This window comes from Gorilla gorilla, chromosome 13, assembly GCF_029281585.2.
Source record: "Gorilla gorilla gorilla isolate KB3781 chromosome 13, NHGRI_mGorGor1-v2.1_pri, whole genome shotgun sequence".
In the NCBI taxonomy this organism is placed as follows: domain Eukaryota; kingdom Metazoa; phylum Chordata; class Mammalia; order Primates; family Hominidae; genus Gorilla; species Gorilla gorilla.
This window is the reverse complement of record NC_073237.2, coordinates 123,623,753-123,651,092: the sequence shown is the minus strand read 5'-3', so window position 1 is coordinate 123,651,092 and position 27,340 is coordinate 123,623,753. Positions and strand designations below refer to the sequence as shown.

The 27,340-nt window shown below is 41.7% G+C and overlaps 1 protein-coding gene across 3 annotated transcripts in view; it reads right to left on the bottom strand.

Annotated features, from left to right (window-relative positions):
- GARNL3 (GTPase activating Rap/RanGAP domain like 3) overlaps nt 1-27,340 on the bottom strand; it is a 170,291-nt gene that overhangs the window by 120,709 nt on the left and 22,242 nt on the right. For 2 of the 3 annotated variants that reach the window (XM_019033704.4, XM_055351193.2), the window contains one exon: nt 7,976-8,045. In XM_019033704.4, coding sequence (XP_018889249.1) covers nt 7,976-8,045 — 70 coding nt within the window. Of the gene's footprint in view, nt 1-7,975; nt 8,046-8,995; nt 9,098-27,340 lie in introns of those variants that run through there. The other variant, XM_055351192.2, reaches the window with a different exon arrangement.

Sequence of the window (27,340 nt, the reverse complement as noted above, 5' to 3'; positions counted from 1 at the left end):
ATTTCTGATTCCATTCTAATGTATAAAAAGTAATTATTAAAGTCTCAAAATTCTACATCACAGAAAATGGTTACAATAATTTTGGCCTGAAAAAGTTTAAAAGTGAGCACTATCAATCACCAACAGAGGCAGTAAAAATATCAAAAAAGCACCATCCATAGTTTTAAAACATGTTAACTTGTTGGTGAATGTTCTGATATACATTGTACCTGGAGGTATCCACAAGAGTTGACTGGGAGGCCGAGGCAGGTGGATCACGAGGTCAGGAGATCAAGACCATCCTGGCCAACACGGTGAAACCTGTCTCTACTAAAAATACAAAAATTAGCCGGGTGTGATGGTGTGCGCCTGTAGTCCCAGCTACTCAGGAGGCTGAGGCAGGAGAATCGCTTGAACCTGGGAGGCAGAGGTTGCAGTGAGCTGAGATCGAGCCACCAGCCTGGGGGACAGAGTGAGACAACTCCTCAAAAAAAAAAAAAAAAAAAAAAAAAAAAAAAGAGTTGGCCTGCTATGTGAGACACAGATATAAGCCAGATAAATTTTAAAGAACATCTGTCAAAATTATGATTTTAGCTGTACAACGCCGAAGTCTTGATGTTTTGATGTTCCTGAGGGAAATATGCTGGTACCCTCACTAATCTCTCAGTTTGGTAATACTAGATAGAATATAATTTCTCCCATAAAGTGCCTTTGAAAGTAAAAACCCTACTTAACCCTGAGTAGAGCACAAAACTGAGTTGTGTTAGGGATGCTGGACAGGCAGTTAAATCACTCATTAGCAAAGCATCATCTTCCTTCACAACAGTCCCACAGGTATAAATCCAATCCGTGCCTGAACAAAAATACAAATTACTACATATCAAGACTTCAAGAGTCCTCAAACAGTCAAAACCTCAAATGTTAAAATCTGCAGATGCCAAGCAAGTTCATCATCAACCGTTCTTTTGATAGTTATTAGACAGTACAGCCAGATACCCTTTGAGGCTACCCTGAGTTCATGACAACGAAATCATGCTATCTGTATAGAGAAGCACTGATATATTTATTTCCTATATAGCAGGGGAGCATGCACGCGGCTCATCTAAATGCAGGTTTGAGTCATTAAGAAACAAGCTTAAAAAGGAATGGACAATATACTACCTTGTTTTATCCTGACTTGAAATCACCAGTAGATCATTACTTACCCAGAAGTATCAAGATACGGGGTTTTATGAGAGTCAGCAGCTGGCTGGGGAGGGGAGAGGTCTATATTGTGCCCATGCCATTTATCACTGATACTGTATCAATTTCCTAGCCATCCAGTTTAAAGGCCAAAAAAAGATCAATAAAAGCTACAAACAATCTTGTGCTTTTTCTGACAGATTTCAACACAAAGTGATGAAGAATGGTTGATGGTGTGATAGCTGTGTCTTGCCTAGAATGCTGCCATGAGAGACAAGACTTGCAATTCATCAAGAAGAAAAATGGCATATGCTTTTGATGAAATGCACGCCAGCTAATGAGCCTAAGTATATTGGTTGAGGGGGGAATCAAAGAGGCTTGTTTTCTCTTTCCTTTATTTATTTTTGATGGGTTAGGCCACTCTCTAATTTCAACCAAATGGGATCATTCATTCATTCAATCAATAGTTACTAAGTAGCTAATGCTAAGCATTGTGCTTGGTTCTAGAGATACAGTGGCAAATAAACATTATTCCTATTTTTAGGGAGTTCATAATCTATATCTTTATTTATGGTATTTAAAAAAGTACAGAGATAAGGGAGTCCATCAGCAGAGGAAGAAATTTTCACTAAGTGCTTTTAGTTTGAGCTTTTAAATTCTCGCTATATGAAGGAATGTTAATGGACACATTTGGGAGTTCCAGCTCAGCTCATGCCCTTCTTTGAAACTGACTTGTCTATATCATCTCCAGAGAAAATCTGCCCTGTCCACAAGCATTGCTGAGGAGATGGGCCTCAAAAGCCATGTTTATAGTCTATGACCCCACTACCCTGAGCACAAGTGTTTGAATCAGGGATAGATACCTGAACAAAGAGGAAACAATCCATAGTATTCTATTTGGAATTTGAAATTAGGATCCAAGAATGAAGAGACCACGGTGGCCAATAGAGCTGTAACCCATGTAAACCATGGGGACTCGGGGGCCAGAAATCAATTCAGTAATAAAAAAACATTTATAAGAAACTTAGTATGTACCAGACCCTGTGCCATGTTCTAGAAATAAAACAATGAACAATACAGAGTAGTAAGTAAGTGGTAAATGAAATGAATATAGATTGTGATAAGCACTGCTAAGAAAACAAATAGGATGTTGAGTTAGAGAATAGCACAGGAAGGAACTGATGGTGATGGGATGGTCAGGGGAGGCCCCTCTGAGAAGATGGTATTTAAGCTGAGATCAGCCGTGAGAAGCCCCAAGAATCCATCAGTAAGAATGACTAGTAAGCGCAGGGGTCCTGGGACAGGGAAGAGCTCAGTGTGTTCCAGAGACCAGGATAAAGGCCAGACATTTGAGCCACAGTGAGGAAGCGGCATGAAAGAAGGTGAAAGAGAAAGGCAGGGTAAGGATCACATAGGTTCTTGTAGGGCTTGGTACATGGTCTGGCCTTGAAGTACAATGAACAGCTGAAGAAACATTTTAACAAGGAAAAGACATTGTATTGTCAACATTTTAAAACATCATTCTGTCATAAGGACAGACATATGGACCAATGAGACAGAAGGGAAGCCCAGAAACTAACCCTCACATCTATAGTCAATTGATTTCTGACAAGGGTACCAGGCCATTCAATAGGGAAAGGACAGTCTTTTCAACCACTGGTGCTGGGAAAACTGGATGTCCACAAGCAAGATAATGCAGCTGGACTCTTACCTCACACCATATAGAAAAAATGAACTCAAAATGGCTCAAAGACATAAAATGGCTCAAAGACGGCTAAAACCATAAAAGCCTTAGAAGAAAACATACGAGAGAATCTTCTGGACATTGAATTTAGCAATAATTTCTTGGATATAACACCAAAAGCATAGACAACAAAATAAATAATAGATAAATTTTACTTCATCAAAATTAAAAACTTTTGTGCATTAAAGGCACTGTCAACAGAGTAAATAAGCCACAGAATGGAAGAAAATATTTGGAAATCATCTGATAAGGGACAAATAACCAGAATATAAAAAGAACTCCTACAACTTGACAGCCAAAAAAAAACACAAAAAACAAAACAAAACAAAAACCCAATTCAAGAATGAACAAAGAATTCGAATAGTCATTACTCCAAAGAAGATACACAAATGGCCAATAAGCACATGAAAAGATGCTCAACATCACTAATCACTAGGGAAATGCAAATCAAAGCCACAATGAGATGCCACTTCATACTATTACAATGAATATTATTTTAAAAATGGAAAATAACAGGTGTTGGCAAGATTGTGGAGAAATAGAAACTTTGTGCATTGCTGGTGGAAATGTAAAACGGTACAGCCATGGTGGAAACAAGTTTGGCAGTTTCTCAAAAAGCTAAAAACAGAATCACCTTATGATCCGGCAATTCCACTCCTAGTTAATAAACTCCAAAGAATCAAAAGCAGGACTCCAACAGGTATCTGTACACCAGTGTTCATAGCAGCATTAATTTTAATAGCTAAAATGTAGAAACAACACAAGTGTTCATCAACAGATGAATCAATAAACACGCTGGGTGTGGTGGCTCATGCCTGTAATCCCAGCACTTTGGGAGGCCAAGGCAGGAGGACTGCTTGAGCCCAGGATTTTGAGACCAGCCTGGACAACACAGAGAGACCTTGTCTCTACTAAAAGTCAAAAAAATTAGCCCGGTGTGGTGGCATGCATCTGTAATACCAGCTACTTGGGAGGCTGAGGTAGGAGGATTACTTGAGCCCAGGAGGTCAAGGCTGCAGTGAGCCATGACTGTGCCACTGCACCCCAGCCTGGGTGACAAGGTGAGATCCTGCTTCACAAACAGACAAACAAACAAAACAGATAAATGGATAAACAAAATGTGGTGTATCTATACAACGGAATATTATTCAGCCATAAAAAGGAATGAAATTCTGATATACACTATCACATGGATGAACCTTGAAAACATGCTAAGAGAAATAAAACCAGATACAAAAGGACAAATATTGTATGATTTCACTTATAGGAGGTATCTAGAATAGGCAAATTCATAGAGATAGAAAGTAGAATAGAGGTTACCTGGGGCTGGGAAGCTCTGTTTTTAGCTTTTTGAGGAACTGCCAAATAGGAACCCAGTGTTTAATTGATAAAGAGTTTCATTTTGGGATGACGGAAAACATTCTGAAAGTGTATAGCAGTGATGGTTGTACACCAATGTGAATGTATTTAATGCTCCCTGAACTGCACACTTAAAAATAGTTAAAATGGCAAAGTTTATGTTCTGTCTGTTTTACCACAATAAACAATAAACTAAAAAAGAAAACACCACTCTGGCTGCTGGGAAAAATGAGCTGGAGAGAGGCAACTGTGCCATCAGAAGCTGTTCTGCAGAGAGGAGAGTGATACAGACACAGAGAAATGTAAAGACAAGAAAGCATATGGACCAGAGAGAAAGAGAAAATAGTGGCTTGCTGGCTTTCCATCACATGAGGCGCAGCTGCACTTCCCTCCTGTGAGATTCACCCATATCCTTTCAGTGAATTGCTTTATACTTGACCTAGACAGAACAGATCTCTGTTCTTCACAAGAAAACAATCCCTGGTTAAGGCAGGGAAACAGCTGAGATCCAGATACAACACAGCCTGGGGACACGGTGTGAGGCTGCTAGTTTCTAAAGTGAAGGCTCCATGAGAGCAGAAAAATGGTTTTGCTTCTCTCCCCTGACTCTCAGTGACTCGCACAGTGCCTGACACATGGATGACCCTCAATAAATATGTGTTGAAAGAATGCTAAGTAGTTCTCCCACGAGTCTGTCAAGATCTGGGTTTCCATCTTCTCATCACCAAGCTGATGCAGGATGGAAACCTAGAGAACTAAGCCCTAAGTCTTCTCTCATTACTGATATGAATGGCCGAGCTTCATTCTTCACAAGACTTGTGACTTGTTCAAGGTCAGGAGAAGTTCATGCTAAAATTTCAATTTTATATAATCTTAGACGCCTTTCTGGAAAGTTTGAGTTCCAAGATGCCCAACACTTATTGGGTTCCCAACAATTTTCATCACAGCAGGCATAAGAAAAGTCAAACTCACTTTTTCATAAGCCTGCAACACATAATGGTTTGTAATTTAATAATACTCTGTTGTTCAGAAGTGAGAGGAAACATCACGCTCCTCTTAAAACACTGCAGTCAGAATTTCAAGAGATCCTCAGATAATAAGAACGGAGCTCTGCTCATTTCACTTTTCCCAACCTTCCTGACCACCAGCACACATGTCATTTTTAATATGGTAAAATGAGAAACAACCTAATTTTACAAAATTTACACAGATAATCATTTATCACTATGTTGGCCTATCATGTACCCATTAAAATATGACTCTGAAGACTATATAAGAAGACATTTAGAAAATACAGTATAAATGGAAAAAGAAGAATGCAAAATTAAATTAAACACATAATTTCATTATAACAATATAAAAATGAGGTTTGTAGCTATAAGGACTGGAAGGTACCACAAGGAGATGAAAGCAGTTGCTGCAAGGTAAGATTATACATGGAATTTTAAAATATATTTAAAACGTATTTTATAATATTCTAAAAAGTCAACTACAAATACACATACACACAGTCATGGCCCCAGAGGAAAAATGTGAACAAATGGATTGAAGAACGTTTGGTCAACTGGATACCTCATCAGGCCAAGGATAACTGATGACCTAGCTGAGGTCCTCTAAGGCAGAGCTTCTTAAAGTGTGATCCTGGGACCAGCAATATCAATATCAATCTGGGAACTTGTTAGAATTGCAAATTGTAGGTTAACCTTGGATCTACTGAATTTGAAACTCTGGGACTACGGCCCAGCAATCTATGTTTTAATCAGCCTTCCAGAGAGTTCTGATGTCTGCTCAAGTTTGAGAACCACTGCTCTCAAGTACTTTTCCATTCTGATATTCTGTGATTTCCCCACATCTTTAAAGAGTCCATCTTTCACACCCATGTTATCTCCCCCAAATAATGTTGTCACTGTTTAAAAGAGCTCCATATTACTTGCTAGGCCAAGTCCAAAGTATTCACCTGACAGTCAAGGCTCTACTTTTGCTACTGAATTTTGTCTTTATGACTGCAGCTGGTTAACATAAACTGTGCTTATGTGCTAAGTACTTTATGTACATGATCTCATTTAATCCTCATAACAACCCTCTAAGGTAGATAACAGAAATATCCCCATTTTATAGATAAGAAAACTGATGCTAAAGGAAGTCCAAGATCATACAATTAGTGAATCATGAAACAAGAATGACTTCAGATCACATGTTCTTCAGCATTACTGAGGTTCAGAGAAGTAACCTGACTGGTCACAAAGATAAGTAATAGACCTGGTATGGGAACCCAGGCCTACCTGATTCCAAAGCTTGCTTGCTTTGTAATTACAAAGCTCTTTGCTAGGCAGGACCATTTGCTCATTGCCTTGGGACACGGCATTGCCAGGAATCATACTGTTAGCTCATACCTACTGTCTATCCTCTCTGCCACCAACCCACATCCCACAGCTCTCTGCAAGGTCTTCCATGGTGTGTCTCTGAGACCCCTGGCCAGAATGGGTGATCCCTCCCTTCTCTGAACCCCCGTGGTGCTCTACATGCATCTCTTTCACAGTACCAATTCCTACTCTGACTTATAGCTATGCACCTGCTCCTTCAGGGGAGGTGGTGGTCTAAGTGGTGTGGTGTCACCAGTGACAGACAGAACAGGTGTTGACTGAATGAACTGAGGTATCTTTTATGTGGCTAAATTCATTCTTCAGATATTTTATGTGTCTTATCTGCCCAGCCAGAGGACAGTAAGCTCCTTAAGAACAAGGACTATATCTTTTACTCATTTTATATTTTCAAGAATACCCAGCTCCAGGCTAGGTACACAGTCAGGTCCATAACATATGCTTGAGTTCAAGTAGAACGCCACTGGTACACAACTCCGGTATAAATTTTTCTACTACTTAAACTCTGCAAGGATGCAGCTTATATTAATAGGGGAAAATTGGGTGCTACACAAATAGATACAAGCAACTCATTTTTAATAAATAGAAATAGTAGACAATGTCATTAACAGTGTTAAATAATAATCAATATAATTTTATGAGCACATTTCTGAAAATTTGTTCAGATTTTCATGTAATTGGAAAAAAATCACATTCTATCTTTAAAAAATATTGAGACTATTATATGCTTTCATTATGGCTCTTTTAAAATGAAAACACACAAATTTTAAAAATCATAGCACAAACACTAATGTCTCTCATTAAGGAAAATGTAAATATTTTCATTCCAAATATTGATCATCCATAATAGTCATTTATCTAGTCCAACCAATATGCTTTTAACGGGAAAAACAGCCCTCATAAATATTCTAACTCCTACCACACACCCAGAAAGCAAACATACAGAAAATCAGAATACGTATTTCAATAATATTTAAACCTTGAAAACTAGATTTATAAACTTTTAGGAAAAAGATCATATATAAGCCAAATGCCACCTTTCTTAATTCATAAATTGTTTTATTTAATTATATACACAGAGAAAAATACCAAGCCGTAACATATTTTTAACAAACTGGAAGACAAGATTAAAAAGTATGTAACAATAAAAACAAATAGATAAAGATGATCAAATTATCATAGCCTTTGTATAGTTATTTATTCCAATCCAATCCTTACACTGTACCCACATGGTCTAACAGTAAATATACAACAAAAGATCTGATGAGCTTGGCAATCGTCTCTAAATCTAAATCAATGTACTACCACTGAACAGACAGCATAAACTTACCAGCTCCACAGATCCATAATGTTTCCTACTGAAATCCCCACGTCTACAGCCTAGGTCTTCCGAGACAGAGCTGGAACAAAAATGCTTCATCAGTATTATACATAGCGATCTGGCCACAAACCTTCTGCAAAAATCAACTACCATTTGCAAAAAGGGCTGCTATGGAACAGACTTGCAGTGCCCCGGCTCCTCACTGCAGGGGAGCCTCCTTGCAACAGACACAGTCCCCAGCAGCCATTGCAGAGCCTGGCTTTCATGGAGCCCTCAATAAAAAGCAAATGCCAGAGTCATCCCTGGAAGTATAGGCAATGATTGAATTAAATATTTAGTCATTTGGAATCGACTGAAATTTCCAAGGCTACTGGTGGTTTATAATTTCATTTCTGTATAACCAGAGAGGAGAGAAGCCCTGCAGTAAACTTGAGGCAAGGGACAAAGCTGCTGAACCGGATCTTGCAATTATCTTTCATTTAAGAGAGTCTCTCTGTCCCAAATATGCAACATAAAAATAACCAGCATTATTTAATGCTATATTTTAAGTAAGAGAAAGAAACTTCACAATCGTGGTAGGCTCCACCCTCTGTCCCCCTTTAATTTAGGATTTTTATGTGGCAATATGAAAAAAGACCAGAACTAACAGAAAATCTAATGTCCAAGTATATTCAGCTTTTTACATAGCAGCAGCTACCCACCCCCCAAAAAGGCTTAAATCAGATTTCAAAAATCACATGTTGTTGAAGAGTAATTAAAACAAGGGCAAAATTGTTACTACGTTTTCATCCTGAAAGCACAGTTGCACACTCAAAAGGCACAAATCTTATTAGTTAGTATATTTAGCACCCAAGCAATACTCATGAAACCACATGAGATCCACAAAATATAAACAGTTTTAATAAGTTTGATTCTAATATGTCATGCAAATAACTCTATAACATAGAAAATAAAATTATATAGGAATAACATGTTTACTATATTCAAAACATTTGGGATCTAACATGCAAAGAAAGGTGCATTTAGTACCTTTTCATCCTTTCTTAAAAGGTAGGTTGCATTTTCTAAATTACAGCCCTCTTGGCACATGCAGAAAGAGACTGACTCTGATGTTTAGCAACCAGAGAACTGACTCTCTGCCAGGACACTGTTTGACAGGCTCCAAGAAAGACAGCATGAGAGGAATGAGATTAGAGAGTCTAATGGCATTCTGCTTCCACCATTTCACAGAGATGGCTGAATTAATCTTATATGAGAAATTTAACCTTTTGTAGTCCTCCCTCTCTTGGCTGAAAATGGGCAACACATCAATGCATGCAGTTTGAAAGTGTTCCAGATATTACCCAGGCTACATTCTTGCTTCTAGTGATATGATTTTCTACCCAAAAATCTCCAAAAAAGAATAAAAACCTTCCCTCCATGGTCTATTCCAATCTGTATTAAATATGTCCTCTATGCCCATTTTCTTAGCTCATTTTGAAGACCTTCCTGGAGGCTACTGCCATTCCCCTACATATCAGTTACCAAGCCCGCATCACTGGCTGCTCCAGTGAGAGGAGTGCCAGTGGACTTGGACAGAGATCGGGCACAGAGCGGATGCCCAATGGCTGTTGACTAAATGCTCTGTCTCAGCCCAGAGCTCAACCCGCCGCTTCAATTTCAGCCAGGCCCACTAGGAAATTAACAACAGCAACACCTTCTAACATGAATAGCCAATAACACGAAAAAAGCAAGGATGTAGAGCACTGGGTCCTCCCTGTGCTGCCATCAGCTCTGCTGAGGGGGATCTAAGACACGGTGCCAATTCCCTAACTTTACCAGCAGCTAGACACAAACACATAACCCTATATCCTAGACCCACCACCTTCCTTAGATGCCTCACAGAAGGAAAACAACGTCCTATGAAAACAACCAGGGAGCAAGCTATAAAGAGAATGTCCACTATGTGTTGCCCTCCCTTCCCCCATATTACATTTCATTCAACATACCGCAGAGGGATGCTTGCTAATAGTGGGAATCAGGCTGACCTACATGGGCTGCATTTCTTGGGTTGTAGGAGGCATTCAAACCAGCCAAGTTAAAAAGACCTAGCCACTTCCCTCTTCCTTTCCCAGGCTCTCTGGCCTCTAGGCCTCCAGCACAAGGGTTAGGAGTAGAATGGCTCACCCAGAGCTCCAAGGGGAGCTTTGTTCTCCTCCCAAGGCCCCAGTGTCTGGCCTACTGCCTGGCACATAGTGGACATGCAGTGAATGCTTACTGCATTAATGAAGGTATTTGTATATCTTTTGAATCATACTAGCTAATGCCTGACAGCACCTCTTCTACCAGGGCAGGCTGCCCACTGCCACCCCCACTAATGAGCCATTATAATTCTCTGCTGGCCATTATTCCCTCAGTCCAGAGTCCTGGCCTATAAGGCAGCCACTGCTATGTGCATGCCAAAACCTGTTCTCCTTTTGTCTTGGGCTTGGACTACCTTTCCTAGCCCCTCTTGCAGGATGTGTGGCCATGAGACTGAGCTCTGGCCACGACAATATAGGCCAAAGTGATGGATATGCATCACTTCCAGCGCATCCTCTGAAATGTGCCTGATCTCCTAGCCTTTGGCCAGCTGGACAGAGAGGCTGTAGAGACCTGCAGGAGGGCAGAGCTTCAAGATGGAAAAACATGGGTCTCTGATTGACCACATGGAAGGCCACACCATGAAGAACATCTGTATGGAAGGCTACACCACAAAAAACATCTGTACTAGAATATGATGTGAGCAAAATGTAAACATTTAGTTGTGTTAATCAGGTAGAATTTGAGTCTACCAGTTAAAGCTGCCGTTTTACCTGAACTAATACAGAAGTAGGTATCTTGCAGTGGGGTGCCGCAATAGCAACAACCTAAAGTAGTAGGCAGGCAGCAGCCAGTGAGGAAATGGATCTCAGAGGCTGGAAAGATAGAAATCTATATTAGATGGTAGCAAAATATTTGGTAAAACTTACACCTGCAGTCATTCAGAAGGTGGACCATGTACTCAGCAAGCCTGCAGATCTAGGGAAAGTGGCTAGAAACAATCAGAGTGAAGCTGAGCACTGTCTCCTCTTGGCTGAACTTAGTGAGGTTCTTCACAATGAAGAGACAATCCCAGGAAAGAATTGGAGGGGTTTCAAGCAAAGATAGATGAAAACAGAATGAATCTAGAGACCAAGGGCCTCATGGACTTGAGAAATCAGTTTCTGGATCCCGAACAATAACAGCTCTGGCCAAAGAAATATGGGTAGAAATGAGGGGCACCTCTACCAGACCCAGCCCTTAAAAACTTCCCATGAAGGCCAGGCGCGGTGGCTCACGCCTGTAATCCCAGCACTTTGGGAGGCCGAACGGGGCGGATCACGGATCACCTGAGGTCGGGAGTTCGAGACCAGCATGACCAACATGGAGAAACCCTGTCTCTACTAAAAAAAATACAAAATTAGCTAGGCATGGTGGTGCATGCCTGTAATCCCACCTACTTGGGAGGTTGAGGCAGGAGAATCACTTGAACCCGGGAGGCAGAGGTTGCGGTGAGCTGAGATTGTGCCATTGCACTCCAGCCTGGGCAACAAGAGCAAAACTCCATCTCAAAAAAAAAAGAAAAAAAAAAACCAACCAAAAAAAAACACCTTCCCATGAATAATCCTTGGTCTCTTTCCTTATCTGCCAGCTGCATGGAGAGGACTCTGGGGCCCAAGAGGGATACAGCCACAATATGAAGGGGCCTGGGTCTTAAATGACCACATAGAAGATTCTGTTTTTTGAGACAGAGTTTCACTCTTGTTGCCCAGGCTGGAGTGCAATGGTGCAGTGTCAGCTCACTGCAACCTCCGCCTCCTGGGTTCAAGCAATTCTCATGCCTCAGCCTCCCAAGTAGCTGGGATTACAGGTGCCTGCCACCACGCCCAGCTAATTTTTGTATTTTTAGTAGAGATGGGGTTTCACCATGTTGGCCAGGCTGGTCTCGAACTCCTGACCTCAGGTGATCTGCCTGCCTCAACCTCCCAAAGTGCTGGGATTACGGGCGTGAGCCACCACACCCGGCCCACATAGAAGATTCTAACCAGGAGTAGCCTCACTGGGCTCTGATATGAGTGAGCAATAACTTTTATTGCCTTAAGTCACTAGGATTCAGGGTTTATCTGTTACATCAGGCAATTTTTATCTTAGTTGATACAGCTCTCCATAGTTAATAGAAAGTAGTGTAAGAATAAGTTCCACAAACAGGGGTTGTCAGAGGGCTGGTGGGCCAGGATGACTCTAGATCAGGGGTTGGCAAACTACAGCCCAATTCAGCCCAGCGCTTGTTTTTGAAAGCAAAGTTTTATTGGAGCATAGCCATGCCCAGTGGTTATGAACTGTCTATGGCCGCTTTTGGATTACAACAGCAGAGTTGAATTGCTCCAACAGAGACCCATATGGCCCACAAAGCCCAAACTGTTTACGAACTGACCCTTTAAAGAAAAAGTTTGTCAATCCCTGTAGCATAGTCTCCCAAATCCCTACTGTTGGTTTTAGGCCTACCCAGAAACTGATTAGTGTGTCAGTGAAGAAAATTCTGACACCATGTCAGAGGACATGTTCCTCAGACTTTAGAGTCTGAGCTTTGCAAAAATGCAGATTCCCTGGCCCTATTCCGAGAGGTTGTAAGTCAGTTAATCTGTGATTTTAACAAGCAGCCAGGGGAATTCTGATGCAGGCGGTCCACAAACAATGCTTTGAAACATACTCCTTTTCCAGATGACTCAGGAATCCTGGGAAACCTGTTAACCATTCTGTAGCACTCTTTATAAGGAAGGACAAGGCTAACTTAATCCAGGTTTCTATCCATGGGAGGAGATGCAATGTAGTCCCTCAGAGCACGCACTTCAGTCACAGATATGGGTTCTCAGCCTCTCTGGGAATTAGTTCCTTCATCTGTACAATGCAATTGAAAATATCATCTACTTAGCAGGGTTATAAAGAATAAACAAGAAAAAGCAGACAAGGTTCTAAGCACAATGTCTGTTGCCCATGCTAGAGTGCAGTGGTGTAATCATAGCTCACTGCAGGCTTGAACTCCTGGGTTTAAGCGATCCTCCTACCTTAGCCCCTTGAGTAGATGGGACTACATGCCTGGTTAATTAAAAAAATTTTTTTTTTGTAGAGATGGGCAGGGGGTCTCACAATGTTTCCATGGCTGGTCTCGAACTCTGGCCTCAAGTGATCCTCCCACCTCAGTTTTCCAAAGTGCTGGGATTACAGGTATGAGTCACCACATCCAGCCAGCTCTTATTAGTAATATGGATCCCTCTCAGGTTTTTAGAAAGGGACCTGGAAAGTTGGCATAAATGATTACTAAATTTTAAAATAATTTTAAATAAAATGCTTTGCCTTTTATCCCCAGGTAGCAGTAAGGGAGACCCAGGGCCAAGCAGCAGGCTTCCCAGGGCAGCGCTGAGGATGGCATCATGCTTCAGCACTACATCTCCTCCCTAAAAGCGTTGGCCTAGCAGTTTGACCTCACCTAGAAAATACCTGGGACCCCCTGTTGCCATGACAAGGGGAAGAGACTTTGAAACCTGGCTAGAGAAAGTGACCTGAACAAGGCAAGTACCAAAAAGAACTCCAAGTTTCCCACAGGCAACGTGGTCCAGGCTCTACATATAAACGCTTCTGCTTTGGCAAGTTAACATGTGAGGATGCTGAATCACACTTCGCAGGCATGAACAGAGCTGAGGACCTCCATGTGAAATCTCTAAATATGGCCTGGGATGAGAGCAAAGATTTCCAGCTCCATGTAGAAGCTAGACAGATTTCCATGATGTAAGTCACATTCCTGGAAAGCAGGACAACCTCCTCCAAAGAGTCAAGAGTTGTTAAAACTGATAAGGAAAGAAAAGGAGTCAGCCAGCCCCCAAGGGGAAGCCAAACGCAGAGATCCAGGTCATCACTCAACTGACACTGAGATTAGTGCTGACCTCACAACAGACCCCACAAGGCCAGGCCTCAGCAGTGGCTAGGCCTGGTAGAAGAGTTAAGGGCAACAGCGACAAGGGAGACTCTTCCTAGATCAGTAGAGAGAATTTGTGAGAAGTAACAGGCAGTTGTTCAGAAGCCTACCAACAGTCAGGAGCTCTACGAAAAGGCCTCAGCCCCTGCTCCGCGATAGGCAGACAGTAAGAAACAGATGGAAGGGATTCTCCTTATTGAGGGACAGAGAAGCTAAACCATGTGCCAGACTGTAGTTTTAGGCTTGTAGGGAGCCCAGGGCCTCCTAACAACAGGTGCTAGAATAGCTTCTTGCATAGAAGGGACCAGCTGTCTCTCCTCCTGAAGATAAGTAAAGTGCCACAGAAAAGCAGGGATGCGATGACATTAATTTCTTTTCTTTTTTTCTTTTGAGACAGGGTCTCACTCTTTGGCCCAGGATGGAGTGCAGTGGCAGCATCACAGCTCACTGCAGCCTCAAACTCCCAGGTTCAAGCAATCCTCCCACCTTAGCCTCTCAAATAGCTGGGACTACAGGCACACACCACCACACCCGGCTAATTTTCATATTTTTGTAGAGATAGGATTTTGCCATGCTGTCCTGGTTGGTCTCAAACTCCTGGGCTCAAGCAATCCATCTGCTTCGGCCTCTCAAAGTGTTGGGATTACAGGCGTGAGCCACTGCACCTGGCCCACATTAACTTCTAATAATGAAATGGAACAATTCTGTCCTCTTGAAGACCTTTGAGACATACGAAGTAGGAAGTAAGCAGAAAGATTTCCAAAACAAAAGGGGACCCAGGAAATCAGGGCACTTTGATTCTTCTAACTCTCCAGACAGCTCCCTGCTCCCCTGTTTTGTTTCTGGGGGTACAATACCATGTGTTCCTTGTACCAGGATCTTAAGTTTACCATCCCTTAGCAAGATCCACCAACCATAAAGTGGTTAGATACTCCTGGATTTGAATTTTGGCTCCATCACACATGACCACCGTGACCTCAGACAAGTTACTTATCCTCTCTGAGCCTGTTTCCTCATTGCAACAGGGGGTTAAAACAATATCTGTCTCCATGGGAGGACTGAAAGAGATCATATGGCACACAGTAGCCACTAAATAAATGCCAGTTATTCTAACTGTCATGGATCTTACCTGTCTTGGCCATCACCATGCCCTGATGTACCTTATAGAGCTCCTGGTTCATAACAGGCCACTTGATAAATATTTGTTGAATAAATTAATTGTGAATAAATTACTACATTTGCTCTACTTGAACACAGGTGGGTTCCTTTCCCTTTCTCTTCTCCCTGCACCCCCCAACAACTGCCAGTATACATTCTCAGACATACTTTCAAGTACATTTGAAGTTATTGTTTACCATTTTTCAGTCATCTTTCTCATTCTACTTCTCTTTTCTCTAATTCTGGAAAGCACACCTCCTACAGAATCGGTGTGTCCACTAAGTTTCTGATGTAGACATGTGTCCCTGAAATTTATGTGGTTCACTAGCATTAATAAAGACTTGTGGCAATTCACTGCAAGATTCCTTTCAATAACGATCTCTATCAGTGCCTTTACTATCGTATCTCTAAAATAAAAAATAGTAACCATACCAAATACTGGCAAGGAAGTGGAGAAGCTGGACCAGTCATCCATTGCAAGTGGGACTATAAAATTTTAAGCTAAGCCTCTTCAGAAAACAGTTTGGCAGTTTCTTATAAGTGAAATATGCAGTTACCATGTAACCCAGCAACTGCACTCTTGAGCATTTATCCCAGAAAAATGAAAATGTATGGTCAACACCCTGCACAAAAATGTTCAAAACAGCTTTATTGATAAGAGCCAAAAACTGGAAACCACTTAGATGTCCTTCAAAGGGCAAACAGTCAAACAAACTGTGGTACATCCACACCACAGAATACTATTGAGCAATTAAAAGGAACAAACTACTGATGTACGCAACAACTTGGATTAATCTCCAGGGAACTACGCTGAATGGAAAATGTCAATCCCAAAAGGTTACAAACTGTATGATTCATTCTTGAAATGACCAAATTATAGAGGGAGGACGGAGGGAGGTGTGGTTGTAAAAGGGCAACATGAGAGAGCCTTTGGGGATGGAACTGTTCTGTATCTTGTCTGTGAATACAGGTAAATACAGGAACCTACACATGTAATAAAACTGCATGTAAAACTGGGCAAATCTAAACATCAGTGGATTGTATCAACATCAATTTCCTGCTTGCAATACAGTACTATAGTTACTATAGTTACACAAGATGCTGCCCCTGGGGGAAACCTGGTAAAGGGTACATGAGATGTCTCTGTGTTATTTCTTACCACTGCACATGAATCTATAATTATCTCAAAATAAAAAGTTTAATTTAAAATACTGTATCTGAGTGAAAATTCTTTCACTCACTTAATAAACAGTTACTGAGTACCTACAAGGTACCAGGCACTGTGCCAGGTGCTGAACCTGAGATATGCGGTCCCTGCTCTCATACAGCTTACAGTGCAGTGGGAAAGAAAGACACAAAGTACACAGGACTTCACAGGAACAAAAATATTGTGCAAGCAAAGCACAATATGTATATAGCAAATCTGGCAAACTGTAAAACAGCCTCTTTTTATCCCCTTCGTCAGTAGCATATGCAGTCTTCGGGTGTGGGTGCCCACAGCAGAAGCCGGGGAGGTCTGTCACACTCTTCTCAGCTCAAGACCCATCATCCAGAAACCTGGGAAACATTACTAACTAAGTGGTTCCTGTGAAGTACGATGTTTTGCACACCTGCTCCCTCCTTTCTTAATTCTTCAGTGACAGCAACCTTGGCTTCTCTTTTCCTGTAAGGTCAACACTTGAGGGTTTTCCAGCCCAGAGTATAATTTGGTATGGGAAACATCACTCCATGCGGGATCTATAAATGCATGACCAAATTGTATTAAACGGAAACTTAATATAAGGAAAATAATTCAGTAGGCAACATATGTTGTGGCATACTTCCCTTAACCACCTGCAGAGCTACTTCTTTGGGGAAATCCCCTGAAAGTCTAACTCTCCAGGTTCATAAGGTTTCCCTGCTGGGATTCACAAGATCTGCCCCCAGCTGTGCCCAGACCTTGAAGGGATGCCTACTATTTGGAACAGGTGTTTCTGCAGTCCCTAGGAAGTGAGATTCCTAGAGAACACCAAGGTCATTGTGATTCTGCTGCTCAGTGTGGTCTTTTGATACGAGCTGGTGAGAAATGCAATGTCCCAGGACCCACCCCAGACCTAAGAAACAGAATCAGCATTTTAACAAGATTTCCCTGGGATTCATATGCACACTGAAATCTGAGAAGCACTGATTCTAGATCTTGGTTCTCAAACCTACCTGTGTATCAGAACCACCTGGAATTTTGTCTCTAACTTGTTTTATTATCAAATATTTCAAGATACAGAATAATGAAGAATAATATAATGAACATTACAGATATACTTAAAACCCCTGTGTACCTCTCCCTGACCCCATTTACATCTCTCCCTCCCCTGAAACAATCACTAATTGGGCTTATACTGCCTGCTTATAGTTTTATATTTATACTATGTACTTACTCATTTCCAATATACTGCATTGTTTAGCATGTTTTAAAAATTTACACAAGTAAATACTATACCATGCATATCTTCCTGCAACTAGCTCATCTGGCTGAACAGTTTGCTCTTGAGATTTGTTCATGGTGATGCCTGTAGCTCTAACCCACCCACTTTAGCTGCTATATGATATCCTGCTGCATCAATATCCTCCATTCTCCTATTAACGGACATTTTGGTTGTTTCCAATGTTTAAACAACGCTGTAATGAACATCCTTTTACATGCCACCTTGAATACCAGTGCAATCATATCCCTAGATTCCATACCCAGGAGTGAAGCTGCAAGGTCATGATGTGTGCACTCTTATTTTTTCTACATAGTGTCACATTTGCTTTCCAAAGTGAGTACGCCAATTTACCCTCTCATGAGCAGCATATGCATTCTAGTTGCTCCACAGTCTAGCTAACACTTGGGATTGTCAGGCATTAGTTTTTGCCAGTCTGAAGAGTATGAAATGGTGTCTCACTGAGGTACGGCTTTAATTTGCATTCCTCTGATAGCTCAAGAGCTTGAACATCTTTTTCTTTCCTTATTGGCCTTTTGGGATACCTGTTCCATGATTTGCCTATTCCAAATCTTTTGCCCCCCTCCTTTTTTGTATGTTATTGGTCTTTTTCCAATTAATTGGTAGTTTTTTTTTTTTTGAGACAGAATCTTGCTCTGTCACCCAGGCTGGAGTGCAGTGGCACGACCTTGGCTCATTGTAACCTCCACCTCCTGGGTTCAAGTGATTTTCCTGCCTCAGCCTCCCGAGTGGCTGGGATTACAGGCTCGTGCCACCACATCTGGTTAATTTTTGTATTTTTAGTAGAGACGGGGTTTCACCATGTTGGCCAGGCTGGTCTCAAACTCCTGATCTCAAGTGATCCGCCTGCCTCGGCCTCTCAAAGTGCTGGGATTACAGGCGTGAGAATTGGTAGATATTATTTGTATATTCTGAATACCAACCCATTTTTTGTTAACAAATTACAGATGTCTTCTTCCAAATAGTTGTTTTTCTTTTTAAATTTTGTTTCTGATATCTTTGATCATGCATAAGTTTTCAAATTCTAATGCAGACATTTTCAATCTTTTCCTTTATGGTCTTTGTTTTTCTGACTTAAGAAATCCCTCACCATCATGATTTCCTAAAGAGTCTCTATTGTTCCATGCAAAAGTTTCAAAGTTTGCTTTATAATTTTTTTTCATCTAAATAAGTAAATGTCCAGTTCCTACCCTAGACCTCCTCAATTAGAATCTTCAGGAATGAGATCCAAGCACCTAAATTTTAAACTAAAATACATTTAATAGGTGATTTTGTTACAGTTACCCTGAGAGACGCTGACCAACTCATTTCCCACCCACCAGATGCCAATGGAAGGTATCTTCTCTACAAAATCCCATGAAGACATCTCATCTCTGTCTCTTTCACTGGGTTAGAAGAGACTTCAGAGACTTCCAGGTCCAGAGACTTAAGGACCTTCTAGTGTCTAATCTTTTATCTGCAATTGTGTATCCTTTACCAGATACTTGAAAAATAGCCATCCAGTCTCTACTTGCACACTCTCAGTGATAAGAAACACCCCCACAACCCAGGTCCTCCCTTCTTCCTGTTAAACAGATTTTTCTATATTGAGTTGAAATCCATCACACCTTTATCTCCACCAGCTGGTCCTACACCTACACCCTTCATCTTTTCTTAACTTCCTCACCATCACTCCCACACCCCCAACCACCTGCCTAGTCTGGCACCACTCCCCGCTCAGCACTCCAGCCATACTGCCTTTCTCCTATTCCCTTTCATTTGCTGAGCTGCCCTTAGCACCTAGAATGCTCCCTCCAAACTCCTCCTTCTTCCTGACTCTCCCTCCCAAACTAGGAATTACAAAGAGGGAATCTGATTAACACCCGCCTCCCCACCTACAATTTAAGCTTCACAATGGGTTCCCTGTTTTCAGTACTAAGCCTAAGCACCTAACATACTATCTGGTACAGACTTAGTTCTTACCAGGGTTTTGTTAAATGAAAGTGTGAATGAATGCAAGCAAGCCAGCCAGTCCTTTGGGGCCATATAAAACAAGTTAAAATCACTTGTATAGGAAAGCCCTTCAAATATCTCAAATATTTGAGGAGAGCCATCATGCCCCCTTGTTTTTTTTCCTTCTGTAAAGGAGGCTGGGAGTAACAGGGGAGGGTGAGGCCAGCTATATTGGGGAAGTGTCTAAAGAAGGGACAGGGCAAACACACAGACCAGTTCATAACTTTCTGTGGGGTCAAGCCCATGAGTCAATCCCTCGGCTCACAATTCCACTAACAGCTGAAGTGAACTGCCTTATACAGCATATTCATGAAATTTATTTTTGAGTCAGACAAAAAATGCTATAAATGTTGCCTCAGGTTCATCTCAAAAAATTCATTTCAGGGGTTAATACAATGCCACTAATATAAGTGAACAAAGAAAATACTATGGGAGCAATCATAACGAATAAATTGTGACATGGCTCACTAGCTGTCAGTTCACGATGACATTCCCCATGTCTAGAGATTGATGTTTCTCAATACATAGATAATGCAATTAAGTGGAACTGACTGACACCATAACATTAAAAAATCAATCAGCTACAACTGTCAAAATTCATCCCACTGTATATTTAAGATATCTGCATTTTATTGCATGTAAATTACAGCTTAACAAAAAATTCCAAAACAAAGATCACATACAGAAAATATAGAACTCTGAACTTAAATAAATATCTACATGTGTAGAGAAATTATATGTGCATAAATGTTGCTTGGTATCTACTTAGCCCTGTCTGAGTCACCACTAACTCACTGCTTGATCTTAGGCAATAAACATCGCCTTCATGGACCTCAGTTCCTACAACTATATAATGGGGTTTGATGGTTTGATTAATGAATTAACTCAACAAATATTTATCATCATAGTGCCTTCCCATTGGATTTAATGAAAAAAGACGTATGAAGCACTTATTGTGGTGTCCAGCTTACACAATAAATATTTGAATAAACAGGCTGTGTATCCATGCTTCTCATCAACATCAGAGAAGAAAAAAGGTCTCTGTAGATGGCTAGGGGCAAGCCAGAATTTGCTGTAGTCTACAATTTTGTTGCTTTAGGAACATAACCATGAGGGAAGAAAAACTTTTCCTCTACCCTCTTAGTTCTTTCCCTGAGGCCTGCAAATTTAACTGGAAAAAGAGAAATTGACAGGAGAAAAAGTATACAAGTGTTATGTTTAATTTTACATGCAGGGAGGTTCCACAGAAAACAAATAAAAATCCAAAAAGGCACTTACACTGGGGGGCTTATATACTATTTTGACAAAGGGCGATAATTTGTGGAGAAATGACTAGACAAAGGAAAAAGGGTTTGGGGTTTCTAGAGCTGGTAACTTATTGGAAGGTATATGTGGGGGAAACTAACGGTAGTTAAAGGTTATTTAGTAGGGTCTGTCTCATCTCTATCTCCATCTCTGGTGATAAGTGTTGTTCTCCTCTTGGTGCAGTTAAGGGGAGGGGGCATCCTCACAAGGGGAAATTTATGCCCTGCTTTTAGGCAGATAGAAAAAGGGCAGAGAGTTCTTCCTGTGTCTGCTTTTTTTCAACTGCCTTCTGCTCAAAATAATCCTTTTGCCAAAGTGGTGTATCTTCGGGTGGCATATTCTGATCCCTTTCATTGCCAATACCAATATGTGAGAAATTCTTAGTCTCAAACATAAAAATAAATGCTGTGGAACTGACACGAATTTTGCCTTAATGGATCGGGAGGCACAGAGCTGCTTTTCAAGTGGTCTCTATATTGTATTCCAAATTTCTGGACCAATTTAGGTCCACTCCATGTTATCTGTGCTCTGTTTTTCTTCAGACACATTCAGACCACGTATTGGAAGAAAAGCAGCTTACTCTGTGCTTTTAAGGTCAAACCATATTTTTGAAAGATTTTCTAAAATGTTTACTTCACTAAGCTGCTCTGATTCTGAGATGCTCTCCTGAAAAAAACAAAACAAAACAAAAAAAACTATGAAATCAATGGTGATTGAGAGTGATGAGGGAAGGGGGGATGTTCTTCAAAGAAAGCAAAATAATAGATAAGCCAAACTCACGGAAATATAGGAAGCAAAAGTATTTGAACTAAGAACATTTATTACTAGAGGAGATTACAAGAAAACAACCAGCCTGTTTCTAAGGACAAAATTAGATTTATAAAAATGAGTGCTGGCTAAGGTGAATTTAGGGCAGGGCAGCCCAAACAATTGCCTTTTGCCTCTTAAAAGCACTGACTAAAAATAGTAATACTATCTAATCCGTATTTATAGTGTGCCCTTATGGTGTGCTGTACTGTACTTTGAGATGAGGTTAGCACCAAAAATGGGTTACTGGTCCTTGAGGAATATGAAAGTTGAAAGACCCGAAAACTGTAATAGTCAAAGGAATAGAATTCTTAGTAATGGCATAACCTCCTTGAGGAAAAATGATTACTTTTAGCAGTTATTCCTGCAGGGGATGCTGAGCTCAACAGTGAGCAGGGCATTCAGAAAAGGGCCAGGACGTCCTGGCAGGGAGCGAGACCATCCTCCTCCCCGTTCTTAGGGCACAAGGAGCAGCCACAAACAAGTTCTGTTCTGTGCTTGCAGTCTATGAGCAGCATCCTTAACTCTGTGTCACCTTGAATGATGAAGATCCACATCCCTCTCCCTCCAATTCAGTCCACCTCCCTCCCTGAAAATCTCGACTGTGCCTGAGTCTTCACATATTAGCTCTGTTCTAATGACTCTCCAAACCAAACCTCCAACTCGAATCTTTCTCCCCAACTGCAAACTCAGACTTCAAAATACTGAACATGGTTCCATGGATACCCCAGCAGCCCCCAAAATATCATGTGCCCCTAATCAGACTTACTGCCACTCCTGCATTCCTGACTCTGTTAGCAGAGGGGCTGCCCTCTTGCCAGTCACTCAAGCTACAAAGTTCAGAGTCATCTCCCATGTCTTCTCTCACATCCCACATCTACTCAGTCACCAGGCCTGCTACTGCTCCCACCACTATGTTGCTTTTGAAACGTGTATGACTGTATCTATGTATTTGTATTTTATTATTTAAAGAGATAACACATTCAGTTGGTTCAAAACTCAGAGTATACAAGGCTGTACAGGAAAAAGCCTCCCCATCTTCTGCCTCCCAGCCCCCATTTCCTCTCCCCACAGGTAACCTTTATTTTTTCTTGCATAACTCCCAGAGGTATTGTATGTATTTAAAAGAAAAAGAAATACATCTTCCCCTTTCCCTTTTTTTACACAAATGGTAGCACACTACATACAATCCTACTCCTTGTTCTTTTCATTCAATGTATCTCAGCAATCCTTCCATCAGTAACAAAAAAGCTCTTGTATTCTTTCTTTTTTTTCACACGGAGTTTCACTCGTTGCCCAGGCTAAAGCCCAATGGTGCAGTCTCGGCTCCCTGCAACCTCTGCCTCCTGGGTTCAAGTGATTCTTCTGCCTCAGCCTCCCGAGTAGCTGGGATTACAGGCATCCACCACCACGTCTGGCTAATTTTTTGTATTTTTAGTAGAGACGGGGTTTCACCATGTTGGCCAGGCTGGTCTCGAGCTCCTGACCTCAGGTGATCCACCCGCCTCGGCCTCGCAAAGTGCTGGGATTACAGGCATGAGCCACCACACCTGGGCCTCTTGTATTCTTTCTTATATTGAGTAGACATACCATATTTTACTTAACCAAGCCCCTAGATAAATGGTTTTCAATATTTTCTATTACTAATGATGCTGCAATGCATAATCTTTTATTTATTTATTTATTTATTTTAAGACAAGTTCTCACTCTATCACCCAGGCAGAAGTACAGTGACACAATCACGGCTCATTGCAGCCTCAACTTCCCGGGCTCAGGTGATCCTCCCACCTCAGCCTCCCAGGTAGCTGAGACCACAGGCACATACCACCATGCCCAGCTAATTTTCCTGCATCTTTGGTAGAGAAGGGGTTTCATCATGTTGCCCGGGCTGGTCTTGAACTCCTGGGCTCAAGTGATCCACCCACCTCAGCCTCCCAAAGTGCTGGGATTACAGGTGTGAGCCACTGCACCTGGTCCATAATCTTGTATATGCCATTTTGCACATGAGAATACTTGTAGAATTCCACCCTGTCATAGTTTCTTGCCCCTTCTCCCCTTTCCATTTTTACCTTCTTTACTTTAGCTCAGATCTTCACTGCTACAGAGGCCTTCTAACTGGCATATCTACTCTAGTAACCTTAACTTACACACAACAAATAGTAAGCACTTTTTACATGCCAGGTACTCTATTAAGACAGGGAAGAAAAAGGAAATAAAAAAGAAAACCCAGCCACAGCCCAAAAATCCTCACCTGTCTCATAGTCGTTGGAGCTTTGGGAACTTATTAATAAACCAACCCTTTCTTGTCTTTTTGGAATTAGCTGGGAATTAGTGACAGGAGTCAGGCAAATGAAAAACAAAATACTGGCCAGTTGTGGTGGCTCATTCCTGTAATCCAAGCACTTTGGGAGGCTGAGGCAGGCAGATCTCTTTGAGTTCAGGAGTTCAAGACCAGCCTGGGCAACATGGCGAAACCATGTCTCTACCAAAAATACAAAAACATTAACTGGGCATGGTGGCGCACACCTGTGGTCCTAGCTAATCACGAGGCTGAGGTGGGAGGATCACTTGAGCCCAGGAAATGGAGGCTGCAGTAAACTGAGATCACACCACTGCACTCCAGCTTGGACAATGGAGTGAGACCCTGTCTCAAAAAAAAAAAAAAAAAAAAAGCAAAAAGCAAAAGAAAATAAGAAATTTCCTTGCTGTCAGTGTTTCATTGACAAACAAAGCTGAGTCCAAAAGCAAATGGGCTTCCTACTACTTCCCACAAGTTTACATCCTGGGGCAACCCTCCTGTGGGAGAGTCTGATCTGCAGACAGGCAGGCACCTGCCAGGTCGGCTGCGAGGGAAATAGTCTCAGGACTATTTCAACAGGGGAATGGAAACAGATGGGCCCCCACGCCTACCTCTAGAACACTTGGGTGTGTTTTCCCACATAGAAACAGGAGGCGAGGTAACACACAAGCTCTGTGGGCAACCAGATCCCAAAAGGGAGAGAGGAAATGGGGCAGGGGACGAGTCAGCCGCCCTTCCAACCTCTCTTCTCCATGGGAGTAAAGCAGAAGTTTCTTAATGGAAACACAACGGCAGGGGAATAGAATTCCTCCTAACAGTAAAGTAAAAGCTTACTTTCTGGCACTTGTTTTAAAATACAGTAGCCCTACATTTAGGAGCAAACTAGGTATTTCAAAGCTTCTGAAAGCTATTAAAAAGGGTCTAAATACAAACTTCACATGTTTTCACTTATTTGTGGCACTAAATATTAAAATAATTGAACTCATGGAGATAGAGAGTAGGAGGAGGGCTACCAGAGGCTGGGAAGGATAGTAGGGGACAGGGGGTAGTGGTAAGCTTTAATTAATGAGTACGAAAAAATAGAAAGGATGAGTAAGACCTAGTATTTGCTAGCACAACAAGGTGACTATAGTAAAAAATAATTGAATTGTACATTTTTAAATAACTAAAAGAGTATAATTGGGTTATTTGTAACACAAAGAATAAATGCTTAAGGCGAGGGATACCCCAATTACCCTGATGTGATTATAATACATTGCATAACTGTATCAAAATATCTCACGTATCCCATAAATATATACACCTACTATGTACCCACAAAAACTAAAAACAAATAATAAAAAAATTTTTTTTAAAAATATCTAAATAACAAAATCACCTAATATTTGTTTAATGCCTTGGTGACAAACTCAAACACATGGCAACTTTGCTCAAAAGATCAAAAACTAAACTATGCACAGTAGGAGACAGGGAGGCTGGCAAGCATCAAGAAGCACGGGGAAAGAGAGAAAAGGAGGTAAAGCAATAGGAGACAACCATCTGACTTGACAGCATTGAGGCCCTGGATCTAATCAGCCCTGAAGCCAGATCCATCCCTTTTCTTAGTTTGGGTTCCATGAACCCATACATTCTCTTTTTGGCCTAAGCTAATTTGAGTTGGGTTTCTGTCATTACAACCAACAAGCCCCTCACTAGTCCAGCCCGTAACTGGGCTCTTCAGTGTACACAACAGTGAAACTAATTTTCTAAAGCAGACATCAAACCACCACTTGCCTGTCTCAAAAGCCATTCAGCACCTCCCAATGACTCCAGGATTCAGTACAACATCTTGCACAATATGTCCCTCAATTTGACTTTCCAGACTTTCACTACTTCACCACACAAGAGGCAAACTAAGACAGCTGTTATTCCTCAAAAATGCGCTGAGTGTCCCTGCTTTGTGCCTCTGCCATGCCAATCTCGCCATCTAGAATCCTCTCCTCCCCAATCTCTGCCTATTAACACTGACGCAAAAAAAAAAAAAAAAGAAGAAGGAAGGTCTACTCCTTTCTCAAGGTCCATTTCACCTTCTCTCCAAGAAGACTTTCCTAAATGCCTCCTGTTCCCAAAGATGTTACTGTACCCTTCTTCAGCCCTGACAGCAATTTTTTTTTTGAGGCAGAGTCTCACTCTGTTGCCCAGGCTGGAGTGCTGTGATGCAATCTCGGCTCACTGCAACCCCCGCCTCCTGGGCTAAAGTGATTCTCCTGCCTCAGCCTCCCACGTAGCTGGGACTACAGGCACATGTCACCCCACCTGGCTGATTTTTTGTATTTTTAGTAGAGATGGGGTTTCACCTTGTTGGCCAGGCTGGTCTCAAACTCCTGACCTCAGGTGATCCACCCACCTTGGCCTCTCAAAGTGCTGGGATTAAGGGCATAAGCCACCGCTCCTGGCCCCAGATATCATTTTCTACATGACCTTTGCTTTATTCTATCTTATATTTTGTGCTTTCTCATCTCAGTGCCCTCTTATTAATGACAACACCAAATACTCAGCTCCCTGAGTTGAAGCTCTGAGCCTCACTTCCTCACCCCACAACCCATACGCTTACCAGATCCACTCTAATCTTTCTCAAAATACTTCCCAAATCAATCCCATCATTCCTGTTGCTCATCAGAACTCTTAACATCTACCTTCATATCTTCTGCTCTGATAGGTCTCCCTGCCACCAGCCTCATCCTACTGAAATCCAGTTGCCTACTGACGCCAATTATCTTTCCAACTTTCAAATCTGAGCATGCTATGCCCTCCTCTAGAGAGTCAAGACCAATGGCTCCCACTCCCCAATGGGTTGATTTCTGTCTCCCTTCACAGGCTCATTGTCCACCACTCCCTAAGAAGCACCAACTTCAAAGTAGGTCTTTGAGGTACTGTGGTACCTAGTGTAAGACCCAACTTGGTGCTTGGTCAACTTCATTGGTGTTCAGCACTGGACTGTTGTTATATATACTTCACTGGACAGCACCGAGAAGCCCTGTGGACGCTGCCATCCCATAAATATTTTTCTCCTGATTGCACTCCTGAGTGCGCTGAGGTTAAGAGATGGGCCCTATGGGCCCTGGACCAGACAGACCGAAGTCCAATCCCTGTTCTGTCACTTCCAAGCTGTGCGTCCCAGAAAAGGCTGGGCCTCCGCACCCTTACCTGTAAAGTGGAGATAACAGCACCTATCTCATTGGGGTTTTGTGAATAAATGAGAAAATGCATTTAGGATGCTTGGGCAAGGTGCCTGGTACACAGGTGATCAATAAATATTTGTTCAGTGAAGGAGTTAATGA